This window comes from Zonotrichia leucophrys, chromosome 5, assembly GCF_028769735.1.
Source record: "Zonotrichia leucophrys gambelii isolate GWCS_2022_RI chromosome 5, RI_Zleu_2.0, whole genome shotgun sequence".
Taxonomy (NCBI): Eukaryota; Metazoa; Chordata; class Aves; order Passeriformes; family Passerellidae; genus Zonotrichia; species Zonotrichia leucophrys.
In genome coordinates this window covers 53,360,570-53,382,071 of record NC_088175.1, presented here as the reverse complement: position 1 = coordinate 53,382,071, position 21,502 = coordinate 53,360,570, and the positions used below count along the sequence as shown (strand labels likewise).

The 21,502-nt window shown below is 41.8% G+C and overlaps 1 protein-coding gene across 2 annotated transcripts in view; it reads left to right on the top strand.

Moving 5' to 3' along the window:
- Positions 1-21,502, top strand: part of CSTF3 (cleavage stimulation factor subunit 3) — a 46,066-nt gene that overhangs the window by 16,758 nt on the left and 7,806 nt on the right. For both annotated transcript variants that reach the window (XM_064715662.1, XM_064715663.1), the window contains exons 4-13: positions 13,814-13,846; positions 14,210-14,307; positions 15,659-15,725; positions 15,822-15,856; positions 15,966-16,092; positions 18,401-18,478; positions 18,672-18,834; positions 19,327-19,436; positions 19,830-19,946; positions 21,023-21,097. In XM_064715662.1, coding sequence (XP_064571732.1) covers positions 13,814-13,846; positions 14,210-14,307; positions 15,659-15,725; positions 15,822-15,856; positions 15,966-16,092; positions 18,401-18,478; positions 18,672-18,834; positions 19,327-19,436; positions 19,830-19,946; positions 21,023-21,097 — 903 coding nt within the window. The remainder of the gene's footprint in view (positions 1-13,813; positions 13,847-14,209; positions 14,308-15,658; positions 15,726-15,821; positions 15,857-15,965; positions 16,093-18,400; positions 18,479-18,671; positions 18,835-19,326; positions 19,437-19,829; positions 19,947-21,022; positions 21,098-21,502) is intronic.

Genomic DNA, 21,502 nt, shown 5'->3' with positions numbered 1-21,502 from the left:
GCATTACAGCATGCAGGAGCTTGAGGTCCAAGCAGCCTTGCTATTATGTTAATGCAGCAGGGGCTAGAATGATGGGAATTTAATATATATATAGGCTTGCTGCTACTTAGAGGTGTTAAGCATTTCTAATATACAATTCATACAAGCTAAAGATGAGTGACAGTGAATAAGTTCACAAAAAATTGCTTGTGGAAGCTTAGCTTGCAGTTTTCCTTCCACCAGCTTTGTCACCCAAGATTTTCCCATGGCACTGCAGTAATGAACAGTTTTAGTTCCCATCAGTGGGGTTTGGAAGTGTCCCTGCACAGGCTGCCAGTGCAGCCAGGTTCCTCCATGAGGAAACATTTCCTTCATAGCACATCAGAGCAGCAGGCCCTGCCCTGAGAGCCTCAGTCTGCCAGGGTTCATTCCACTGGGGGAATTTTGTCATTCTGGTCCTGACTCACTGTGCCTTGGGAAATTTGAAGTTCTGTCTAGTTGAAGGATTGTGCTCAATATTCTTACTCCTTGTGATGATGGCCAATAGTTAGATAAAAAGTGACTAGGAGAAAGTGCAGTCCATTTATAATGAAAAACATAAAGTTCAAATGGACTGGTTCTAAATACACAGGGAAGAATGTTTAAAAGCACACATAGATGCCCTGGAAAACCCTACTAGCTATTTAAGTTTTTTTTTTATTTTTTGTAAAAATGCTCTCTTAAAATAGTCTCAAATGCATGACTTGTTGGTCCAAGTCACCCAAAGAAGTGCAGTGGGTGCAAGCTAAATGCAGAGCAGGGTCCCCAAAAGAAATTGCTGCCCTGGTACCTTACTTGCCCATGATTGTATCCACCAGTTACCGTTCCCCAGGGCAAAATTATCAATAATTGTAGCTCCAATGAAATTCTGCACAGAAGTCCTTGAGCAGGATGGGCAGGCACCTCAGAATATTCCACAGTATCTCCTACTGATAAAATATCAGTGCTTGTAAGCCTGAGCAGGAAACAGACTGTATGATTTATTGTTACAGGATAAAAATTTAAGTTCTCCCACACAAGGTGTGACTAAACTTAATTCAGGCCTCACTTTTTTTGTTGGGGTGGGGGGAATTCAATTTCAGATTGATACACAAAAGCACATGCTTTTTTGTATGTGTACAGGATGGGTGTTGAAAGAGAAATACTGTAGAACTTTAAAATTAGCTGGCTTGAATTCAGGAATATTTTTTCTGGCACTAAGTAAATGGAGGTAAGTTTCGTGCTAGTGGGTCTTAGCTGTTAAAAAAAATCACTGTTGCATTATCAGTTATTTACAAAAGAAAAAAGGCACGAAGTTAGAGATGACATACTTATTTGTCATTGTACTGATGCTCCCAAAGTTTGGGTTTACCCCTAGAAAAGTTGTGAATAAGGTCAGCTGTGTTTTTTTTTTTTTAATTTGTCAGTGAGAAAAGCACTGGTATTTTCAAATAATTAAGTTTGATAATTCTGGTTGATCTTCTCTGACTCAAATGAAGACCCAGCACTGAGGAGGTGTCCTTAGACTTCCAGCAGTGTCATTTCTGCACAAGCTTCACAGTCAAACATTTCTCACTGCTCCTGGAGTGTGCCTTTGTGCCTGCAATGCACAGAAAAAGCTGAGTTGCTGCAGCTGCTTGAACCCTGTGCTGGTGGCTGTGTTTGCCTCCCAGGCTGGCAGAGTTGCTGTAAGTGTCTAGAAAATGCAGGTTTTCACCTGTGAGCAGGGATTTCTGCAGTAATAAGTACTGGAAATCAGTTCTCAGGTGCTGCCTGACTCAGTCCATCCCAGAGCTTTTGTGGTGCTGAGCCTTCAGAATGGATTTTTAAGGCTGCTGCATCACCGTGATGACACGTGCCCAGAGTGCTGTGGGATTGATGTGTGCTTGGTGTTTTTATATCCAACCTGCTCTTGGCATCCTGGCTTAAAGCAGCAAAATAGAAAAGGAAAAAGAAAAAAGAGCTGTCTTGGGATTTCTGAGATCCCTTATGTGCTTCCATGCAAATTAAATTAGCTAGGAGCCTACATACCATTTTTAACACTAGGCTTTAATTTTCTCTTTGCAGGCATTTGCAGCGTTCTATAATGCAAGTGCTGTCTGAATGTATTCTGTATTTACATAAAAATGCACCTAACCTAGGAGTCAGAGTCAAGTCCTGAATCAGATAAGTGCCTGCTGTTCATCTAGCAAAGAGGCTCTTCTCTGTAGAAGGTTTTAGAGCACTTTACCATGGGCTTCTGAATGATCAGCAGAAAAGCCCCAAAATGCCTGGTTAGAGGGGTGGGGGAGAGGAGTATCATACTGAACAGATGTTCTGCCCTCTCAAAACAGCAGTTCCCTGCTATGTGTCTCATTCTGCATGGCCAGCACTTGGTGGTGATGGGGTGCAGAAGAAAATACACTTTTCTCTGTGAAAAGCAACAAAAAAATGAGATTATTAGTACCAAACAGGGCTTCACTGCAAAGAAGCTGTAATTGTTCTGAGTCTTCTCTCGCGGGGGAGCAGAACTGCCAGCAGTGTTTTTTGTTGTGCACTGGTGTCTGTAAAAGTGGCACATTCTGGTCAGTAAGCTGGTGTTCTTTCTAGCAGGTGGGTCAAGGCTGGGGGTTTACCTGTGCCAGTTTCTCTTCATGACCCCAAAAGCAGAAGCTTTACCTTAAATACATGACCCTAACTCCTGGTATTTCTTCTCAGTATAATGACAGGGGGATAGGTGGGAGGTCAATGATGTTCCATCTCTCTTGTTTAAGCTACAAGTGAGTTTCTGTACTGCTTTTATGATGGGTTTCTGCATTTCATCTTCCTCCTAAGAGGAAATAAGCTGCAAATGCACCTACCTGGGCTGCATGGGAAATGAGTGTTAGCACCACTGTGATACTGAAATTGCCATCAGAGCAGCTCTTCTCTCTGCTAACCCAACACCAGGGAGTTTCAGATAGCAACAACAGAATGAATTGTCTTTGCAAGTCTTTTGTCTTCGAATGCAGCTGCCTTAAATGGGTTTGAATCCTGTCATTCTGATAGCACAGAGTGTATAGGAAAAAGCCCACAAGCAGACAGGAACCTCACATAAAGTGTCAGTCATTTGGAGCTGACCTGTAAAATTAAAAGACTTCAGTGTAGAGCCATCCCCTCTCACATTTCAGTGCAATGTCACCTAAGCATGTGTGATCTGTGGTTTTATTTTCCAACTTCAGTGCATCACTGCATAGCCAGTTATTCAAGTGTGAAGTCACTTATTAAGTTATCTAAGCACTAACATCAACTCATAGATTTAAAAGTAGCTATACAAATATTTTTGTCTTGATCCTGGTTCTTGAATAAGTTCCCATGAAGGAAGTTGAGCAGCCTTAGCTTTAACCTTTGAGGGCATGAAGCTGAAATTTAGGGAAGGAGAAGAGAAACCCACTTTAAAAACTCAACTTGTGCAGTGTTTAAGGGGAAAAGCAGTATAGCATTTAAATATTTTAGAAACTTGAGGGATTTGTAATACAAGCAGTCTCATCAGCCAGGACAGTAATTACACTCAAATTCAACTATTCTGGAAAGAGGATCCAGAATAGTTGTGCAGAGAAAGTTTTGGATCAAGTTTTTACCAAAAAGATTTGCATTGTTCATGTGATTTCGGATGAGGTTGTTGGTGATCAGTCCAGATATGGCTGCTAGATATTGAGACCCTGCAGTAAAACTCCTGTCTTGAAGGAAACTGTTTTACCACTGAATGCTGTTTTTATAATGAAGTCTGTTTTCTCTTCATGGCCAAAAGACAGAAAGCTGGGTGTTTATTCTGTGATTGACTCTTCAGATAGAGTCTTTCCTTTTCCAATATAAATTGTAGATGAGATTTCCCAGTAATTATGATTAAGACTATGCATTTTCACAAAAGACATGGGGGAATTTCCTTGATTTCTGACAGACATGTGAAAGATTTTTGATGAGGGCAGCTGCTGATATTAGAAAAATAACTTCCCTGAACTTCAGCAGGAAGAAATTCATTAATGGAATACTTCATTCATGTAAACCAAAGCAGCTCAGTCATCATCTGAGGCAGGTTATTATCCTTCTTTAGTAAATGATTGACCTAATCCTGTTAATGATTTCATAGGAAATCCATGGCAAAGCCAGAAGCACATCCCTTCCTTTAGAGATTCATTTCATGGCACTGCAGTTGAAGTGTGCTTGCTTTGGGATTGGTGGGTTACCTTTGCTGGGCTTTATTTTGTAATGCAATGTACAACATACAACGTCTTGTCAGCTGCAAATCAATGCTGGGATGCAGTTGCAGAGAATTGCTTGTGCCTGAGCATTATTCTGCACTATTAACTTGAACATTTCTGATTGATGGTTTCCTGTGATGAGACAGTGGCTCCTGTGGTCAGACATGAGAGCCCTGAGGCACTTTTGGAGGCTGAGGGTCAGTCTAATGGTTTTGAGAACCATTCTCTGGGCCATTTCTGCTACAAATTATTGGGAAATTGCTCTTTATGTTCTAAGAACAGAGGCAAAATATTAAGAACAATTTGTTCTCTGCTAACAGGCCAAGCTGGTCTTGTGCTAATATTATAAGAGTAAGATTATGCTGCATGACATAATTACATCATCTATTTTTTTACCTATTTTTAACTCCTTGACTAACCTGTATTCCTTTTCCTCAGGAGAATTGCTTGTTTGGCTGGATTTACTGGGGAGAGCCTTTCTGAGACCAGTTCCATGCTAGAAAATGTGAGCCATGAATGCATGGCCACTGAATGAATTTGACCACTCAAAAGGGCAGCAATTCTTTCTGGTCTTAAGATATCTTCATTTGGGTTAGCAGCCCTTTTTCTAAGTCCCTGTGGAGGCTGCCTTACAGATGAGTAGCTGTTAAAATATTTTATATTCTAGGATCTCTTTGAAATTGTAAATTGCTCAGGTGTACTTTTAACATATGCTTGGTGAATGAACAGAGATTTCTTCCATTAGAATTATTATGATTTGATAGCCATATTTTACTAAAAAAAATTGTCTGAAACACTATAATTGACAGTTTGCTTATCAAACTTACTCTTTTCTGCCCTTTTATGCAAACCCTTTTCATCTGAAAAGAATGTGTCCAAACTGTAGGCATGTGATGAGTATAGGGAGAAATTATAAAACTGTAAACCTAATGGGGAACTCTGTGCCCCCTAAAACACCTCATTTTCCCCAGCTATAACCTCAAATGACATAGTAAACTGCCACTTTCTTAAAGAATTTGAGGATAGCAAAATGAAAGCAGGAATGATTTTTTTAAATAGCTGTACATTACTGTAATGGACACTGATTTCTGATAGACATGAGAAAACACAATGATTTCAAATTAAGAGTCTTAATAAATTACATTTTAGGTCACAGCCTTGTAAGGTGTGAGAGGAACAATTGGCCTTTTTCCCCTAGGTAGTGATGCCTCACATACCTTTTATTCCATGTAATCTGTTGCAGTGCTCTGATCCCTGCCTTGTTTTTAGGTCTGAGTGTAGCAAGGAATTTCCAGCTTGGATTATTATCCAGCTTGGATTATATTATTATGAAAATTGACTTTTTATTAAAATGAGATTGAGCATCTGGTTATGAATTAGAATCTGGCTAGAACATAGTGGGTGCTTATTATTATTATTATTCCATCTCTATTGGGGTAGGGCCTGTGGTGGCACTGGCAGACTCAGTGGGTCTGTGCTCCTCAGATAATAGGCACTGGTGCCTATAATCTTATTAAATCAGCTGGAAAAAGCATTAGAGGAGTGCCTGTGTTCAATTGCAATGGGCCCTGCTGAGGGACTGTTCTCTTTTGAGAAGCAATTGAAGTAGACAAATGGTGTAATTTTCTGATTTTACAAATTAGGGATCTCTAGCCCAATGAGATGGGCCAAATACCTTGGCTTTAGTCTTCCCTCTTAATGAAACTTTAAAACTTCAGTGATCTGGCCAGCAGCTAAGACTGCAAATCTTTAATTTATCTCATTGCATTTTGTCATGTTAGATAGAGATTATCATGCAATCCATAGGTGCTAGATGTGCTTTTGATCCTATAATTTGAGAGTTAAATGATAAAAAGTAAATTCTAGGAGGAAAAGCACTGCTGCTTTGCATACTTCCTAAGAGCTGCAAAGGATCCCAGTAGATCTGGGGGTATTAGCTATCCAAAAACACATCCTGGAACATCCCACTGCTTCTGTAAGGTACAAGGGACGTTGGGAAAGGGATGAGCAGCAGAAGTGAACTAAAGCACACAGGAAAAACCAAAATGCCTAAGTTGGGAAGGAAGCAAGTTTGCAGGGCTGTGGATGTGGGGTGGTGTTTTCTGCTGTGCCTTAAAGGGAGTGTGAAATTGAAGAGGAAATTACAAGCCACAGGGCATGTCGAAAATTGACTTTTCATTAAAATGAGATTGAGAATCTGGGTATGAAGTAGAATCTGGCTAGAACCTAGTGGGTGCTTAGCATTTGTAAATTACCTCATACAGCTAATATTACATTCCATTTCATAATGGGCAGATTGCCCAAATAAAAAAAGATAATGGTTTTCCTAAGTTGGAGAATATATTAAAGAGTGGGTAGAAACAGAGCAAGGGAAAAAAGCTGGCAGTGCTGATGTGAGCTGTGTATCTGGGAGCTTCATCAAAGAACAGCCAGTGCAGTAGATTGTCAGGAAAAGGAAACTTAGACATGGAGCAGTTCTCTTCTTCACCCCCAATTTCTGGGCAGAAATGCCAGAGCTGTCGGGTGCTAAAGTGAAAGAGAAGTGACACTGTGTTTGTTTTGAAGAGCAGAGAGTGTGCTTTTCATCATGATTTACCAGGGCTGGTTTTGCAGCTTCGCCTCACTCCTGATGTGTGAGAGATGTTTGCAGTACTGGGGCCCAGTTAGTCAGGAAGAGCAGCAATGCAAGTCATAACAGAACTCCCAATTGGGGTGGGAGTGTGTTGGGTTTTTTTAAATGAAAGTGTGTTCTGGAAACAAAGTAAAACCCCAAAATGAGAAGAGAGAACAGTAGGATGCTGTAGATAAGAAGAAAGAGAAATGACACATGAGAAATTGCTTGTTTTTTATAATCAGATGAAAAACAAAAGAGATGTATCTGATGTCTGAAATAAATGAAGTAGGGAGTGAATCAGTGATTGCAATTCAGAATCATTCTCCAACCAGAAAAAAAATCACTGAAGAGTTTTGTCACTGCAGGTTTGGTTTTTTTAAGGGAGCCTGTAAATAAATATTTCTCTGTACACCCTTTATCTAGTCTCTTGAGAGTGGTGCCTGAAAATTGTGCATTCTTTTCAAAATACTAACATGAAGGAAGGCTTTCCCTGCAGGACCAAGAGCCAGCAGTTTTTGTAAGGGGGTAGGGGCAGATGCTGCTCCTGCAGATTTCTCTATTTCATAGAAGTAAGCAAATTTCTATTTCTATTTCTATTTCTATTGTTCTGTTTAATAGAAGATTAATCAAATTGCACTAAGGTGTAAACCAAAGCACAGTTGCTAGTTTTAGTAGCTCTGTCTCTGAGCTCTTGTTAGCAAAGCATTTGCCCTTGACACTAGAGTAGGTATTTAGGAATTAGATAGATAGGTAGTTCTTTTATATTCCAAACTACATGATTAGTAACAAAGTTTATTTACTGTGGTGCATTAATCCTTCATCACTTCTAGATCAATGTTTGCTGTAAGTAACAAATAGGCTGTCAGCATCCTCAGGCCTTGTATTCCTGCACGTCTGCAATGCAGTTTGCTCATACCTCAGCACTTTCTATTCAAGTATTTGTGTGGATTGATTCCTTTCCTGATACCTCTGAAAATGAAAGGTGCTGGGCCTTTCAGTCTAATAGATTAAACAAAAAGACATCTTCCACTTGCAGTTTTTTCAGTTGGTAATTATTTGCTTACATAGGTTTTCTAATTAAGAATGACTCTTAACACTTTAACTGGGGAATGTTACTCTGTCTGCAGAGGGGCATTTGACAAGTTCTTCTTTTGCACCCTTTTCCAAAGCCTTCTGCTCTGAGCTGCTCCCTCCTCACCCTCAGGCCCCCTGGGTTCCTTTCTTTCCCAGACTTCCAGATAAATCTAGTTTTATGTTTGCAGTTTCAGAAATAGCCTTTTCAAGTCCTCAGTGTAATTTCTGCAGTTAGGCAGAGATTCTCCAGGCTGCTGCCCCTCAGAGGAGAGATGTTGGTAGAGTGTGTTACCTTGATATGCTGTGGTTAATTGTTTCTCAAGGCTGTTGCAGGTTTTATTAAAGGCTTGGGGTGATGAAGCTGTAATGAGAATTTTCAAGAAGTTAAGAGATTGAGGAGCAGTTTTGCATATTGCTGCCCATTCATGCAGTGGCTCTGTCTCTGCCACTGCCCTGTCCCCATTTCCTGCTGCCACTTGGCTCCCTATGAAAATTACTGCCCTTCATTTCCTAATTATCATTTTTCCTGTAGACATGACCACGTTTTTTCTGTTGAAAATGGTAATGTGGCTCAGAATTTTGCTATTAAAAGTCAGCTTTCTCACTATCTGTTCAGTAAGTGCCTGTTCAACTATTTTTGGGTGCAGGATATGAACTGGTAATTGGATTTACAGAACTGCAGCTTTGCTTCATTAACAGAGCCAATATTCTCAGTTACTGTAAAGCTTTTTATTCTTAAATACTGTGAGCAAATAGAAAGTGTACCTAGCTATAAATACAGTGTATGTGACACCTCAAGGATGATGGGGATCAGGAAGCAGGTGGAACACTGGGACAGGCTTCCCAGAGAGGTGGCCCAGAGCCTGCTGGGCTTTAAGTGTCATTTGGACATGTAAATTACATTTAAGTGTCATTTAGCCCTTAAGAACATCCCTGAGCCTCTTGTCAGCCCTGAAGCTGGACTGGGTGACCAGCCTAGGTTCCTTCCCACTGAAATATTCTGTTCTTAGGTTTTCTCAGAAGCAGATTATAAAATAGTGGGGATTTTCCCCTCTGCATTACAGATGGGGTATTTTGGCAGCTGTGTGTGAATCCTTTTTTCATGTGCTATATCTAGTGGAAACAACATGACTTTTTAAAATTTTCATGCCATGGTTCTGGAAGCTCTAGAAGTAGTCCTAAATAGTAAGGAGGCATTTAATTTAGAATAATTTTAAGGAACTTTTATGGCAGACTTTGAAATTGAAACATATAACCAGGTGAATGTGAAAAATTACAGTTCTGAATGAAAATATGTAGAATCTCATCTTGCTGTCTTTTGAGAAAATGAGTTTTCCCATGGTCAGTGTACTCTATCTCTTCCTTGCAGGCTTTACTAATAGCAAGATAAAAGCTGTATTTTCACAGGGAATATTAAAACTCTGAATGAGGACAGCAGAAATACCTGATAATTCAAGCCTTATCTGGTACAAATTTTAGCAAAACAATACATTACAGAAATTGCATCTGCAATCACATACTAATGGTTTTGAAGAAAGGATTGAAGAAATATATGCTTTGTTCAGCATCCATAAAAGAAGTTTTGCATCCAGTTCTTTAGACAGTGACAGTGCAGCCTCCTTGGGTTAATGAGCACAGGGAAGTGCAGTGCTAGCCCTGCCTTTTTGCTGCATTTCGTGTGTGTGGGCAGAGCTTGGGCTGCTGTTTGCAAAGGCCATTGCTGCTCCCTGAGCTGGAGCCAAAGGAGTTTGCCACATTTCATTGTCTGGGAGCCTCAGCAAGCAGCAAAAGGCTGAATGTGCTGAAGATAGAACAGAGAACATCTCCATCCTTTCCAATGCCACTCCTTTGAGGTGCTCTGAGCTGCTGTGGTCCCTAGGCTGTATTTTGGAAACAGAGAAATGTGAATGGATTTTGTTATCCACAGTTCTGGAGACCCAAACTGCACTGGGCTTGACAGTGGGGAGTTGATTATTCTACCCTAACAATCAAGATGTAAAAAAAAAAAAAAAGGCAAATGGTCAACACAAATGGATTCAGTGGTGATAAATTTTGTGTAGTCTGATATTATTTTTCAAATGTTAATTTTATTTATTTAATTATTTATTTAACACCCAGTCATGTAACTGAATGAATTCAGTCAACGAATATAGGTCTTTCACAATGAGTTCCCTTCAGTTAACAAACAAAAGCAATATTTATACTTCTATTTAGACTCTAGTTGTAATTTTGCATATTGTGAAACAGATTTTGTGTATTTTTTTAAAAACCCCAAACAATAAGGATGGTGTGCACCTTTTAGTGTTCGTAACAAAGCCAGATTTTAGGAAGATCCTCAAAAAGGTAACACCTGTGTAGCTGTGGTGTTTCTTCTCTCCCAGTTTGTCTCTCATCAGCTGCTGCAGTCTCAGGGGTGCAGAGTCCAAAACAAAAAACTCTAAAAAACCTTGGAGAGTAGTGCAGGGGCAGTGGGAGCAGTAAGGAAAGCAAGAGGATCTGCCTCACCAAGGAAGAGCTGCAGGGAGTGAATAAGGGAACATCAAATTTTCTGCTGGAGAAAATATTTTTTCCCCTGGAAAGTAACAATTGCTAGAAAGAAAATGGAGTTGGGATATAGAAATAAATGAAACCATGCTGGTCCTTAATTATCATATACTAACTGTGCTTCCTTGGGAGCTTGATGGAAAGCTGAAGAGGTTAAAATAAACCAGGGATGCTTTTTAGGCTGGTGATGCATGTTGCCAGACAACTAGAACTAGTATTAAGTCTCTAGATTAGTAAAATCACTTGCCTTGCATAATCAGAAATGATTCATGTGGCTTGTAAAAGTCTGTTTAAAAGGATGAAGTGCTGTGTAATTTATGGATTAAGATTTGCCCTTCAATGCTTGTGAAGCTCATTATAGGGAATTACATTGTGTATTCTGGGAAGAAATTTGACTTATATTACAAATTAATGTTGTACAAAATTGGAGCATCAAATCTAAAGTTACTCTTCTAGCAAAGCAGGTGGAATTTCTCCTTGTCATGGGCACAGGAGGGCAGGTTCAGGTGTGTTTTGCTACAGGAATGTCCAAGCAGAGCTGGTCAGACTGGGTGGTGTTGTGTAGTCCTCAAGGATGGAGGGGAGACATTCATTACATGGATTTTACCTTGGAATGAGGATATCCCTCATCTCATTGAGACAGGAGATGGATTTGTGGTGGAGCCACTCCTTGGTGTCAGCTTGTGAGGGTTAAACCTGCCCCTTGAATTAAAGCAGTCAGAATAGGACTCCTGGCCTAGAAACTGGAGGATAAGCTGCTGTAAATATCTTTACAGTTGACTTTATGTTTGTCTTTTAAGGACAAAATTACAGTATTAATGTCAGTTCTTTAATGCTTTCCCACATCTCATCACTGTTGCAGTGTCTGTCGTAGGAAAACCAAGAAATGTGTGCTGGGCTTTCCCTGAGGGCTGCAGGGCTGTTGGCATGGGAGTGTGAGCCAAGAACTGCAGATTCCTGCAGGAGAGATGCTTTTCTCTCATAGTTGAGACAGTCACAGTACAAAGCAACACACTCCATTTTCAGAAGGCTTCAAACCTGGTTTTATTGTAGCATGAATCCTTTTTGCACATTCTTGCAGAACCCCTGAGTTTACACTTCACTCATAGGTCAGGAAAGACAAACAAAATGCTCATTGGAATAGACAGGTGTAGATTTCTCTTCTTTATCCTTCTTTCTTTCTTGGTCTTTATGTCAATGACCTTGGTAGGAAATTCTTTCAGGGGTAAACATGGATCCTCTTATCAAACTTCTCTCTGCCTCACAGCAGTCACTGTAAAACCTCCTCCACACTTTTCCATTGAGAAATCCAGTAAGCTTTGGCCAATATTGCTTTGCTTTTCTTCTTAAATCCTGCTTGCCAGCCTCCTAACTTCACTGGTACCATGGTTTCTGAATTTTTAGATACCAAACCACTTGTGTGCATTTAACAAATATAGAACGCTGACTTGAAGTCCAGATGTGGTCAGCAGCTTTTCATATATATGATAATCACATAGCAAATATTTTGCTTTGAGTCATAACCCATGCAAATGAAGGATATACCTCCTTTTCTTAGCAAAGTAGTTTTCTTTTCGAGGTCTTTGGTCCTGGGAAGTGCAAGCAGTCTAATTGATGCCTATTCCTTGTGCTCCATCCTTTGATGCTGCCTGGTGACAGTGCTGCCAGGAGCTACTAAACTTGCTGACACTGTTTTCCTGGCTGCACCTGGCAGGCAAACTCATTTTTTTGCCCTGTCTGCTTACAGCTTTTCCTTCTGAGCTCTTAAAAATTATTTTTCATCTTGTTACTGAATAATCGGAGGGTGATGGCTTTTGTCAGTGGCAGAGCCATGAATTAATTATTTGATTTTCACAAAAGAATTCATACTATCTCCTATCTCACTCTCTTTAAAAAAAGATAATTTATCCTGCATATCTTGTTGAATGTTTAACTTAAATACAAGGGAAGGAAGGTGCAGGCAGCTGTCCTGTGTGCTAAGGCATAGAACCCAAGATTCATTTGTTCTTTTTCACTCAGGAGATTTTAGGGAGTGGGAGAAGAAGGATGAAGTAAAAATGTCTTTTTTTAAAAATTTTTTGGGAGTTTTTGCAATACACAATGAGATTTACCTTCCTGCCATCCTGGATTGTGTGGAATTCTTTCAGCCTGGGTGGGATATTGCTCCAGTTCAAGTATGGTACACACACAAGGGTCCAGTCTGCCTTGTGTGCCAATAAAGTTTTTTTTCAATATTTTTTCAGTTCTCTCATTTTTCATTGATCTTTTTTTGAGGGTGAGGGAGATGGGGATGGCTCTTTGAAGCCTCTCAGTGCTGGGGTGTTGCAGCAGTAGAGACACTCAGGGGAGAGGAGGCGTGGTGTTCTTATTTTAGGTGCATCCATTAGAAATGCTGCTGCTGTGCTCTGGAGTGGGAATGCTCTAAAGTGAAATCCTGAATAATCCCTGGTGCAGAGGGTGCTGCTGTTTGCTGCACTGTGCTCCTCAGGGAGATGGACAATAAAGCTGGGAATCCTCCAAGTGAACAAAGAGCAGGGAGATCCTAAAGGGGAGTTTGATGCTTTACAAAAATGCAACACAGCATAACAAATCCTTTTTTTTTTTTTTTTTTAATTTCAAGGCCTCTTTTAAGGGTGTTGTTGATTTTCCTTGTGTCATCAGGGTGTGTCTGTAGAGGTTGCCTAGCCTGCTACCATGGCTGGAGCTAACAAATCCATGCAGGATGCCAGAAAATCTCGTGCTTTCCTTTGTCCTGTCTGAAAGGCAAACTGTGAGCTGGGGTCTGAACTTCACCCCTGCCCTTGTGGTGTGTGTGTGAATGAATGAAGGTGCTGCTGCCATGTGAGAGTGCTTTGCTCCCTCCTCCCAGGGAGCACGGGGCTGGGACAAACAGGTTCTCCATGGGTGTTATTCCCTTATTCAGCATCAGCAGATTGCAGCAAAGTGCACCTTGAGAAATGAATATTCAAGGAGAATACATTTATTAGCCTAGTAATTTTGTAAATAAGTGCTTTACCCTTTACTAAATCTTGTTCTAGAAGCTCTACATCTATATCTGCTCTGAATGCATCAGGTTCCTTGAAATAAAAGGCTTAAGTCTGGGGGTTCAAACCAGAAAGCAAATTTGCCTACTGGTACCTACATTTTGGAATTGAAGAATTAAAAATAAAAATAAAATATCTGCTAATTTTACATGGCTTCTGTATGTTTAATTATATTTTTGCAACGTTATGGGGTGTTTTGGTGTAATTGGTTTAGGCAGACAAAGTACAAACTGGAATGCTATAGTACTGTATGAAGAATATATTCCTACTATTCTAAAATAGTTTCTTAAGTGATTTGTTTTTTTTCTGCTTCCCTGTAGATTAAAGCAAAAAATTATGACAAGGTGGAAAAGGTGAGTCATATTAATATATGTAATATATCTCTATAGCAAGAGCAAGTACCTTGTGATTGGGCTAAATCAGATTGAAAAAACTCTGTGGCTGTCATTGAATGTGAAACACAGATAAAAAGTGGCACTAAAGTTGACTTGTTGCTGCCAAGCTCTAATCAGTGAAATGTGCAGGGGGATTTCTCTGCTTAATTCTCTCTAGTTCCCTTGCATAGGAACAAAAGAATGAGTAGTTTAACTTCTTCTTCCTTATAAATCTGAATCATCATTACAAGGGCTATTTAAATTCATTTTGTATAGCTTTAAAAGTAGAAACCTAATTTCTGTGTCTGGAATCCTGATCAATCTTCTTGCTGTATTGCACAGTTATTTCAGCGCTGCCTTATGAAGGTTTTACACATTGATTTATGGAAATGTTACCTTTCCTATGTACGAGAAACCAAGGGGAAGCTACCTAGTTACAAGTAAGTTCCCAGAGTTGCTCTGAATTATTCTAGTTTTATGGTGGATCTCTTCTTGATTTTTGACCAGGGGATGGGGAAGAACCTGGGTGACAAATCTGTCTGGGGATTTTTTTGGTGGAGGGATTAATATATAATCTGCATTTAGAAAACATTCAGGTCTCTTTAATTGAGCTTGCTGGGTAAAATTGGTTCCTGAGTGTGGATTCCTCTAACAGGATGGGGTAAGAGCAGTGCAGGAGCTGGTGTAGCAATGCCAGGTCCCTGCAGATGGGGTTGGTGCTTAAGCCAAAAACCTGAAACTCCTGAAACACATTTCTTCTTTGTTGTCCTTGCCCTCCATGTCCTGTTCAGTCTCCACAAAAGTTAGCACTGGTTCCAGCTGAGACCAGTCGCAGTAAAGAGTTCAGGAACTGGAGGAAGTTTTGCATAAAAAAGTCATAAAATTCAGGGTGTCAGAATGTTGGGGTATGTTAATCTTCATCCCTTTTCAGTTATTACATTTTGCTTGTTTATATTCCTGTGGGTTGAGTTTCAGAAATTACCAGTGACTTCCAGCATCTATAAACTGTTTCTTCCCCAGCCCACCATAATTTCTTTGCACTATAATGAGTAATGCATTAACAAAGAAAATAAGCAAGGGGTTTTAATTTATTTTTACATGACTGTTTTGAAACAGTTTTAGGAGATTCAGTTTGCCTTTCCTCTGTTTCTCCTGTAAATGTGATCAAGGAGGCAATAAGGTACTGAAGTGTGTTTGAGTAAAGGAAGCTAGGACAAAAGTTAGGGAGAGAAAAAAAGAGCTTTCACTGAAACTTAACCAAGGAAATTCTGTAAACATTTTAAATTTGAGGGAAAAGACTTGGAATTTGGGGGAAATAAATAGTGTGAAGTATTCTGGGCAGTTTCCACAGAAGGGAGCTACTCCTATTTGTCCCAGCCCTTTGGGGCTCCTGGAGAATTACAAAAAGGTTTGGGGAACTCTGAGGGGGAAAAAATAAGAAACCATGGGTGCTTCTGTCAGCTGAGAAGATGGGGAGAGCAGTTGGTTTCTTCTCAGCTTCATGTCATATTTGTGGATTTCCACTGACTTGGGGTGGGCCAGGAACTATTAAAATGCTGGATTGCCACCAATGAATTTATAATTCTTGAATAAAACAAACAACCAAAACCCCAACAGAATCTGAATAAGGAATTTAAAGCTATCTGAATACCAATTTTTTCTCTCACCTGTTGAATATTTCTGATTCCTTGATGTTTGGTTAGAACTTGCTGCACAAAAGAATACACTTAAATAAAGAATTTTTTAAATACTAAACACTTGCTTTATGGTCTTTGTGGTTCTTTCCCTCAGAGAAAAAATGGCTCAGGCATATGATTTTGCTCTGGATAAGATTGGCATGGAAATCATGTCATACCAGGTATGTTTTCTTAATCAAAACCCATTTTATTTCTAACTTTATGACAACTACAGCTAACCATTGGTTTCACCATATGTAATATTTTTTCTCACCTAGATCTGGGTGGATTACATCAATTTTTTGAAAGGCGTGTAAGTACCTGAAAATTCACTTTTTTTTAAGCTCAGTTGATGCAATGCTGATGTTGCTGCCAGTTGTGACCTGTCATAGCTGACCTTGCTCTCTCTCCCCACTGTTTAGAGAAGCAGTAGGATCTTATGCAGAAAACCAGAGGATCACAGCTGTCCGTAGGGTTTACCAGCGTGGTTGTGTCAACCCCATGATAAACATAGAGCAGCTCTGGAGAGATTATAACAAATATGAAGAGGTAACCAATAACTGATTCTTTGTGACATTCAGAAAGAAGTAATTATCCTGTAATGCAACATGGTGCCCAAGCCATATCCTCTAAACACATATGTATAAAAGAGATGACCGGCAGTATAAGCACATTTTTGTGTGCAGTATGTACCAACTCCTGTGGCAAAAAATCACTCCTGAGTGATTTTTAAATTTATTTCAAAGACCCTCCATGAGATTCATTTGACTGTCCCATTTCCCAGCTGGTAAATGCTGGTAAATGAGTGAGTGAGTGAGGCATCAGTGGAGCAGCTGAGCTGGCAGTGAGGACTTGTGTCCCCAAGGAGGCACTCCCCTCCTTCCACTCACAGTAAATGGCATTCAGCTGCCATGGTTTGGGCTTCCTCCACGGCCTTAAGTTACATGCTCTCAGTGCTTAAAAATGCTCCTCACCATCCTCCACCTGAAGCCATCCCAGCTCCCCTTCAGGTGAGTCTGCTCCCACACTGCCTCCAGCTCAGCTCTCTGCCCTTTCAGGCCAGTTTGGGAGCTGCACCTTCAGAGTGTGTTTTTAAACACATTGCTGGCCAAGCAGCCCCAGCCAGCAGCAGTGGGAGTGCAGAGCTGATGTGGGTGCCCTGGTGCTCAGCCCTGCCCTGCAGGGATGCTCATACAGCTCCTGCTGGCTGTGGCTCCCTGTGCCCTGAGCAGCAGAGAAGGGCCAGTTCCTCTTTCCTTGTTGCTAATTAGGCAAGTTGTGAGCTTGGTGCCCTCTCATGTTAATAAGGCCGTGGTGCTTAGTGGGTGGGAGAGCCTCTGGGTGGGAGAACTCCAGGCATCCCCAGCCACGAGCGTGTACCATGACAGCTCATTGCCCCACAGGTGTTTGGGGACACCACTGCTGTCCCCAGAGAGGATGCCCAGGACACACCTTCTCCAGTGTAGGAAAATCCCCACCACAACTTCCCCACAAAGCAGCCCTTCCCCTCCCACACAGCCAGCAAAGGCTCTCGCTGCTGGTTCCTCCTGCTCTCATTGAACATGGGGAGGCTGCAGAGCTCAGAGCTGTCCCACCTGAGGCAGCTCCAGCAGCCCCTCAGGCTGTTTGAGCAGCTGGGAGCTGAGGGCCAGAGCTCTGCTGGGCCACAGGGATCTGTCTGTCCTGTTGTGGCTCCTCTGACCTCAGGGGCAGGGCTGCTGCTCACCGGTGTCCTGGCACAGGGAGAGGAATGCTCCTCACCAGAAGGGCTCTTTGAGGGGGAGGTGATTGCCCAGCTGCCCAACAGCTCAGAGACTTCATGCAGGTCTCAGCATGGAAAGGTGATGGCCATTTGCTGTAATCTGAGCTTTCCTTCAGCTCAGCTGTAGCCACCAGCGAACAATACCAGCCTGTCACTCACCAGTCTTTAATTAACAAAATGGTAAAACTTTTAGGGAGACGTGGCTCAGTGACAAAGGGATGATCTGGCTCACAAACCTGCATGGCTGCTGAGCTGGGGGTGCATCCTGGGAGAGTCCTGCTGTACCCTCAGCCTGGTCCTGTGGGTTTGTGTGCCACATGGCCCAGTTTGCCATCCCACACAGTGCCTTGGCTTCTGCAGTGAGGGCAAAGCTCCCTTTGCTTCCCAGCTCAGGGGCCTCTTTGCACTTGGGCTGAAAGCTGTGCACATCTTCTGCACAGTCCTGGAAACCACAGCAGCAAAATCCACCCAGACACAGGCATAGCCAGGGGGTGGCTGCTTTTCCTGCCCAAGGTTTTGTTCTGCCCCAGCCCCTGCTGCTCTTGCAGAGCCCTCTGCACGAGTGGGACATGTGTGCAGGCCTGGAGGGAGTCAGGCAGTGCTGACACATCTCAGGCAGGAGCCTCTGCATGGAACCATGTTCTCTTCTAAGAGCTGTCAGTTCCTTCAGGAACAGAGGAGAAGGCAGAGCTCTGAGCCTGGAGGTCAATCCCTGGTACTCCTTGTACCAGAAAATCACATTGCTCATGTGCTCTCAGTCACTGACCGTCATTTAAGAGCGAAATTGTAAATCACAAATTTTCCCACTTTGACCCACAACACTTCATGTGGAGCTCATTTTATGTTTGAAAGTGTTTAAACATAAGCTGAGGTGCTTCAGGGCACTTGAATTTTAATGGTGAGTTCATCCGCTGGTATAAGTTCTTGCCCATATATTTATTAGGCGAAATAAATATTTTGAGATGGGTATCTTAAAATAACTTTGTCTTTGGTCACTTTTGCATCCCCTTTCAAGCTCTTTCCTGCATAAATTAAGATTCAGTATGTCCAAAGGGAAATTGCACATTGCCGATGCCTTTTTTCACCCTTCTCCAGGGCATCAATATTCACTTAGCCAAGAAGATGATCGAGGACAGGAGTAGAGATTACATGAATGCACGACGAGTGGCAAAGGTACAACCTTCTGTTGACTTTTCTTTGTCCTATTTAACTCCACAAGCCAGCATTAAGCTTGGTTCTTACACCAAATAAAGGTGTGCAAAGACTAGTAAGGCTGGCATGCTAAAATATTTCCATTTGTTTTAGGAAGCATAACCTGAAGGAAGTGTTCAATGTGTTTAAATTCAAAGCCCTGCTTGTGTTTCAGGAATATGAGACGGTGATGAAGGGCCTGGACCGCAACGCTCCCTCCGTGCCCCCACAAAACACCCCCCAGGAGGCTCAGCAGGTGGACATGTGGAAGAAGTACATCCAGTGGGAAAAGAGCAACCCTCTACGAACAGAAGATCAAACTCTGATAACAAAAAGAGGTAATGAGATGTCTCTAGGGCGTAGAGAATTGGATTTCTCAGCTCCAGCAGAAGCCACGACGTGATTCGGTATTCAGGGATCGTGCTGGAGTAGATGTTGGTGGAGTTTCTTGAATTGTGTGGGTGGTTTTTTTATAAAAAACAATCTAGATTTTGCTAAAGGCAAGCTGAAAGTAAGAAATGGATTTTGGGAGACAGTTTTGTGCCACCGAACCTCTGGTGCAAGTCAGGGAACAGTAGATTGCAGCCTGATTTTATGGCTGATTTTGAGTGAGCTGTGCTTGTTCCTCTGTGGACAAGGCAGGTTTTAGCTGCTGCTTGTGGTTCGTGAAGTTCCTGGCAGTATAAAAGAACTGCAGCAGTGACCATTGTATTCAAAGCCAATTAGTGTTGATGTTGTCTGATTGATTTGATGCATTTTGCATTCCACGCTTGGGTTGTACAATGGTGGTGCCATTTCCAAGGAGTGTTCGTCTCGTGTTTTGCCCACAGTGATGTTTGCCTATGAGCAGTGTCTCCTGGTGCTGGGCCATCACCCAGACATCTGGTATGAAGCAGCTCAGTACCTTGAGCAGTCCAGCAAGCTGCTGGCTGAGAAAGGGGTAAGCAGCTTGCCACTGGCTTTCTCCTATTTCCTTGCTCTGACGTGCTCTACTCTCACTTTTTCCTCAGAATCAGGGAGGGGGGGTGTGAAAACATAGTTGTGTCATGTTCAGAATTTTCAAATGGGGAAACTAAAAATTTTAAGAAATAAAAATGTCTGCATTTTAGACAAGAATTGTGAAAAATTGTTTCAATCTTGGCCAGCTTTAGGCTTGGGGGATTTTTTGTGCCTGATTTTGTGATTCCTTAAGTACTGGGGAGATGATTTTCTCTTTGTTGAAGCACTGAATGGAAATTCACTGGGGCTTGTCACACACAGAAGATATTCCATAAATTGGCCTTCATTGTCACAGATGCTGAACAATTGTATTATTATACTTATTTTATAACAGGACATGAACAATGCTAAACTTTTCAGTGATGAGGCTGCTAATATTTATGAAAGAGCGATCAGCACTTTATTAAAGAAGAATATGCTTCTTTATTTTGCATATGCAGATTATGAAGAGGTGAGCAAAAATAGTGATGTACTGACATTAAAATCCAAATAACATCTCCTATTAATACTGTCATTTCTTTGAAACATCCTGAGTGCACAAAATTCTGTAGAATTAATTTACTGATTCTTCTAGCCTTATTCTCGTTCAGTGTTTCTGAGAGGAAGCTGACAAAATGGAGAGGAAAAGCTATGAAAATCCACTCTCTTTCCATTCCAATATTGACTGTATTTCTGAAATTATCATAAGGGTGAAATGCCTAAAAATTTCCATTTCCCAGAGCATCAGCTTCTGCACTTTTAAAGTGGGCATCAAGGGCAGCTTTCCTGTCTGATTCTTGGGGAGGTGACGTTTTTGTTGGCACAGCTGTGGCAGAAGATGGAGCCACCTTTGCTGCAGCTCCCTGGAGAAATCTCTTTCCCCAGACCACAGTGAGCCTCCACAAGGAGCAGGGCCCCAGTGGTGTTTATTCCACCAGGAATAAATGCTGCTTCCCACTGGGCACATGAGCACTGTGGAGTCTTCTGTGGGGTATAATTTGCCCGCTTATTTTCTTGTGAAAGAATCTTTCCAGGGAGAACTTCAGGACAACAGAGGGGGGAAAAAAGCCTTTGCCTTTAAAAGAAAAATCCTTCCTTGGTTTTCAGTGCTGTGTCCTGGTTTTTCAAGGCTGCACAATACAGCCTGGAGGGCTGCAGCTGGCAGGGAACAGAATGGGCTATTGGAAATGTGTAGGTTGGAGAGTTAAGGAGATGGTGTTCCCACCTCTCTGCACATTGCTTTTAGACACAGGTAAAGCATAGTCTTTGTGTGCCAAACACCTGCAATGGCAGCTCTGCTGCAGCATTACTGCATCAGAAAAAGACTTCAAGGACTCCTGAAAATCACGTAGTGGGAAATGAGTGTGGGAAGTGAAAAATGTCTGCACAAGACAGAATATGCATCTGGGTAAAGGGGCTGACATACACAGTGTTCAGCCAGGGAAAAATGGGAACAGGAGAATTCTAGTTTTGTCTTCAGCTTGAGTTTTGCCTTCTGGGAGGGGATCTGAGGGGGTGAGTGAGCAGTGTGTGCTTGCCTTCCCCCAGAGCCGGATGAAGTACGAGAAGGTGCACAGCATCTACAACCGGCTCCTGGCCATCGAGGACATCGACCCCACGCTGGTAAGATCATCCTCAGTGCCTCCCCATCCCCATGGACTGGCACCCAGTGCATGCACACAGTGGGGAAGCTCTTCCAGGACTCCTTGGGTCACAGGCATGGAGTACTGAGGTGGCAGAATTACGATCTTTAATCCATTGAAATACCCTAAGACATGTGCACTTTCCTCCTGTGTCTCTTTTACAACGAGTAATGAAGATAAAAGATATAAAATATTTCACAAGCATCCCGTGGCCATGTAGTTTGCAAATAAATCTGCAATGCATCGTGTAGGTAGCAGAGTGTTGCTGTACCTCTGCTGCAGTGACACAGAGGACACTGTCCATGTGCCAGCTGTGGTGCTGCTGAACAAGTGGTGTCAGCAGGAACCTGCCCTCAGAAGGTTGCTTAGTTTATTATAACACAAC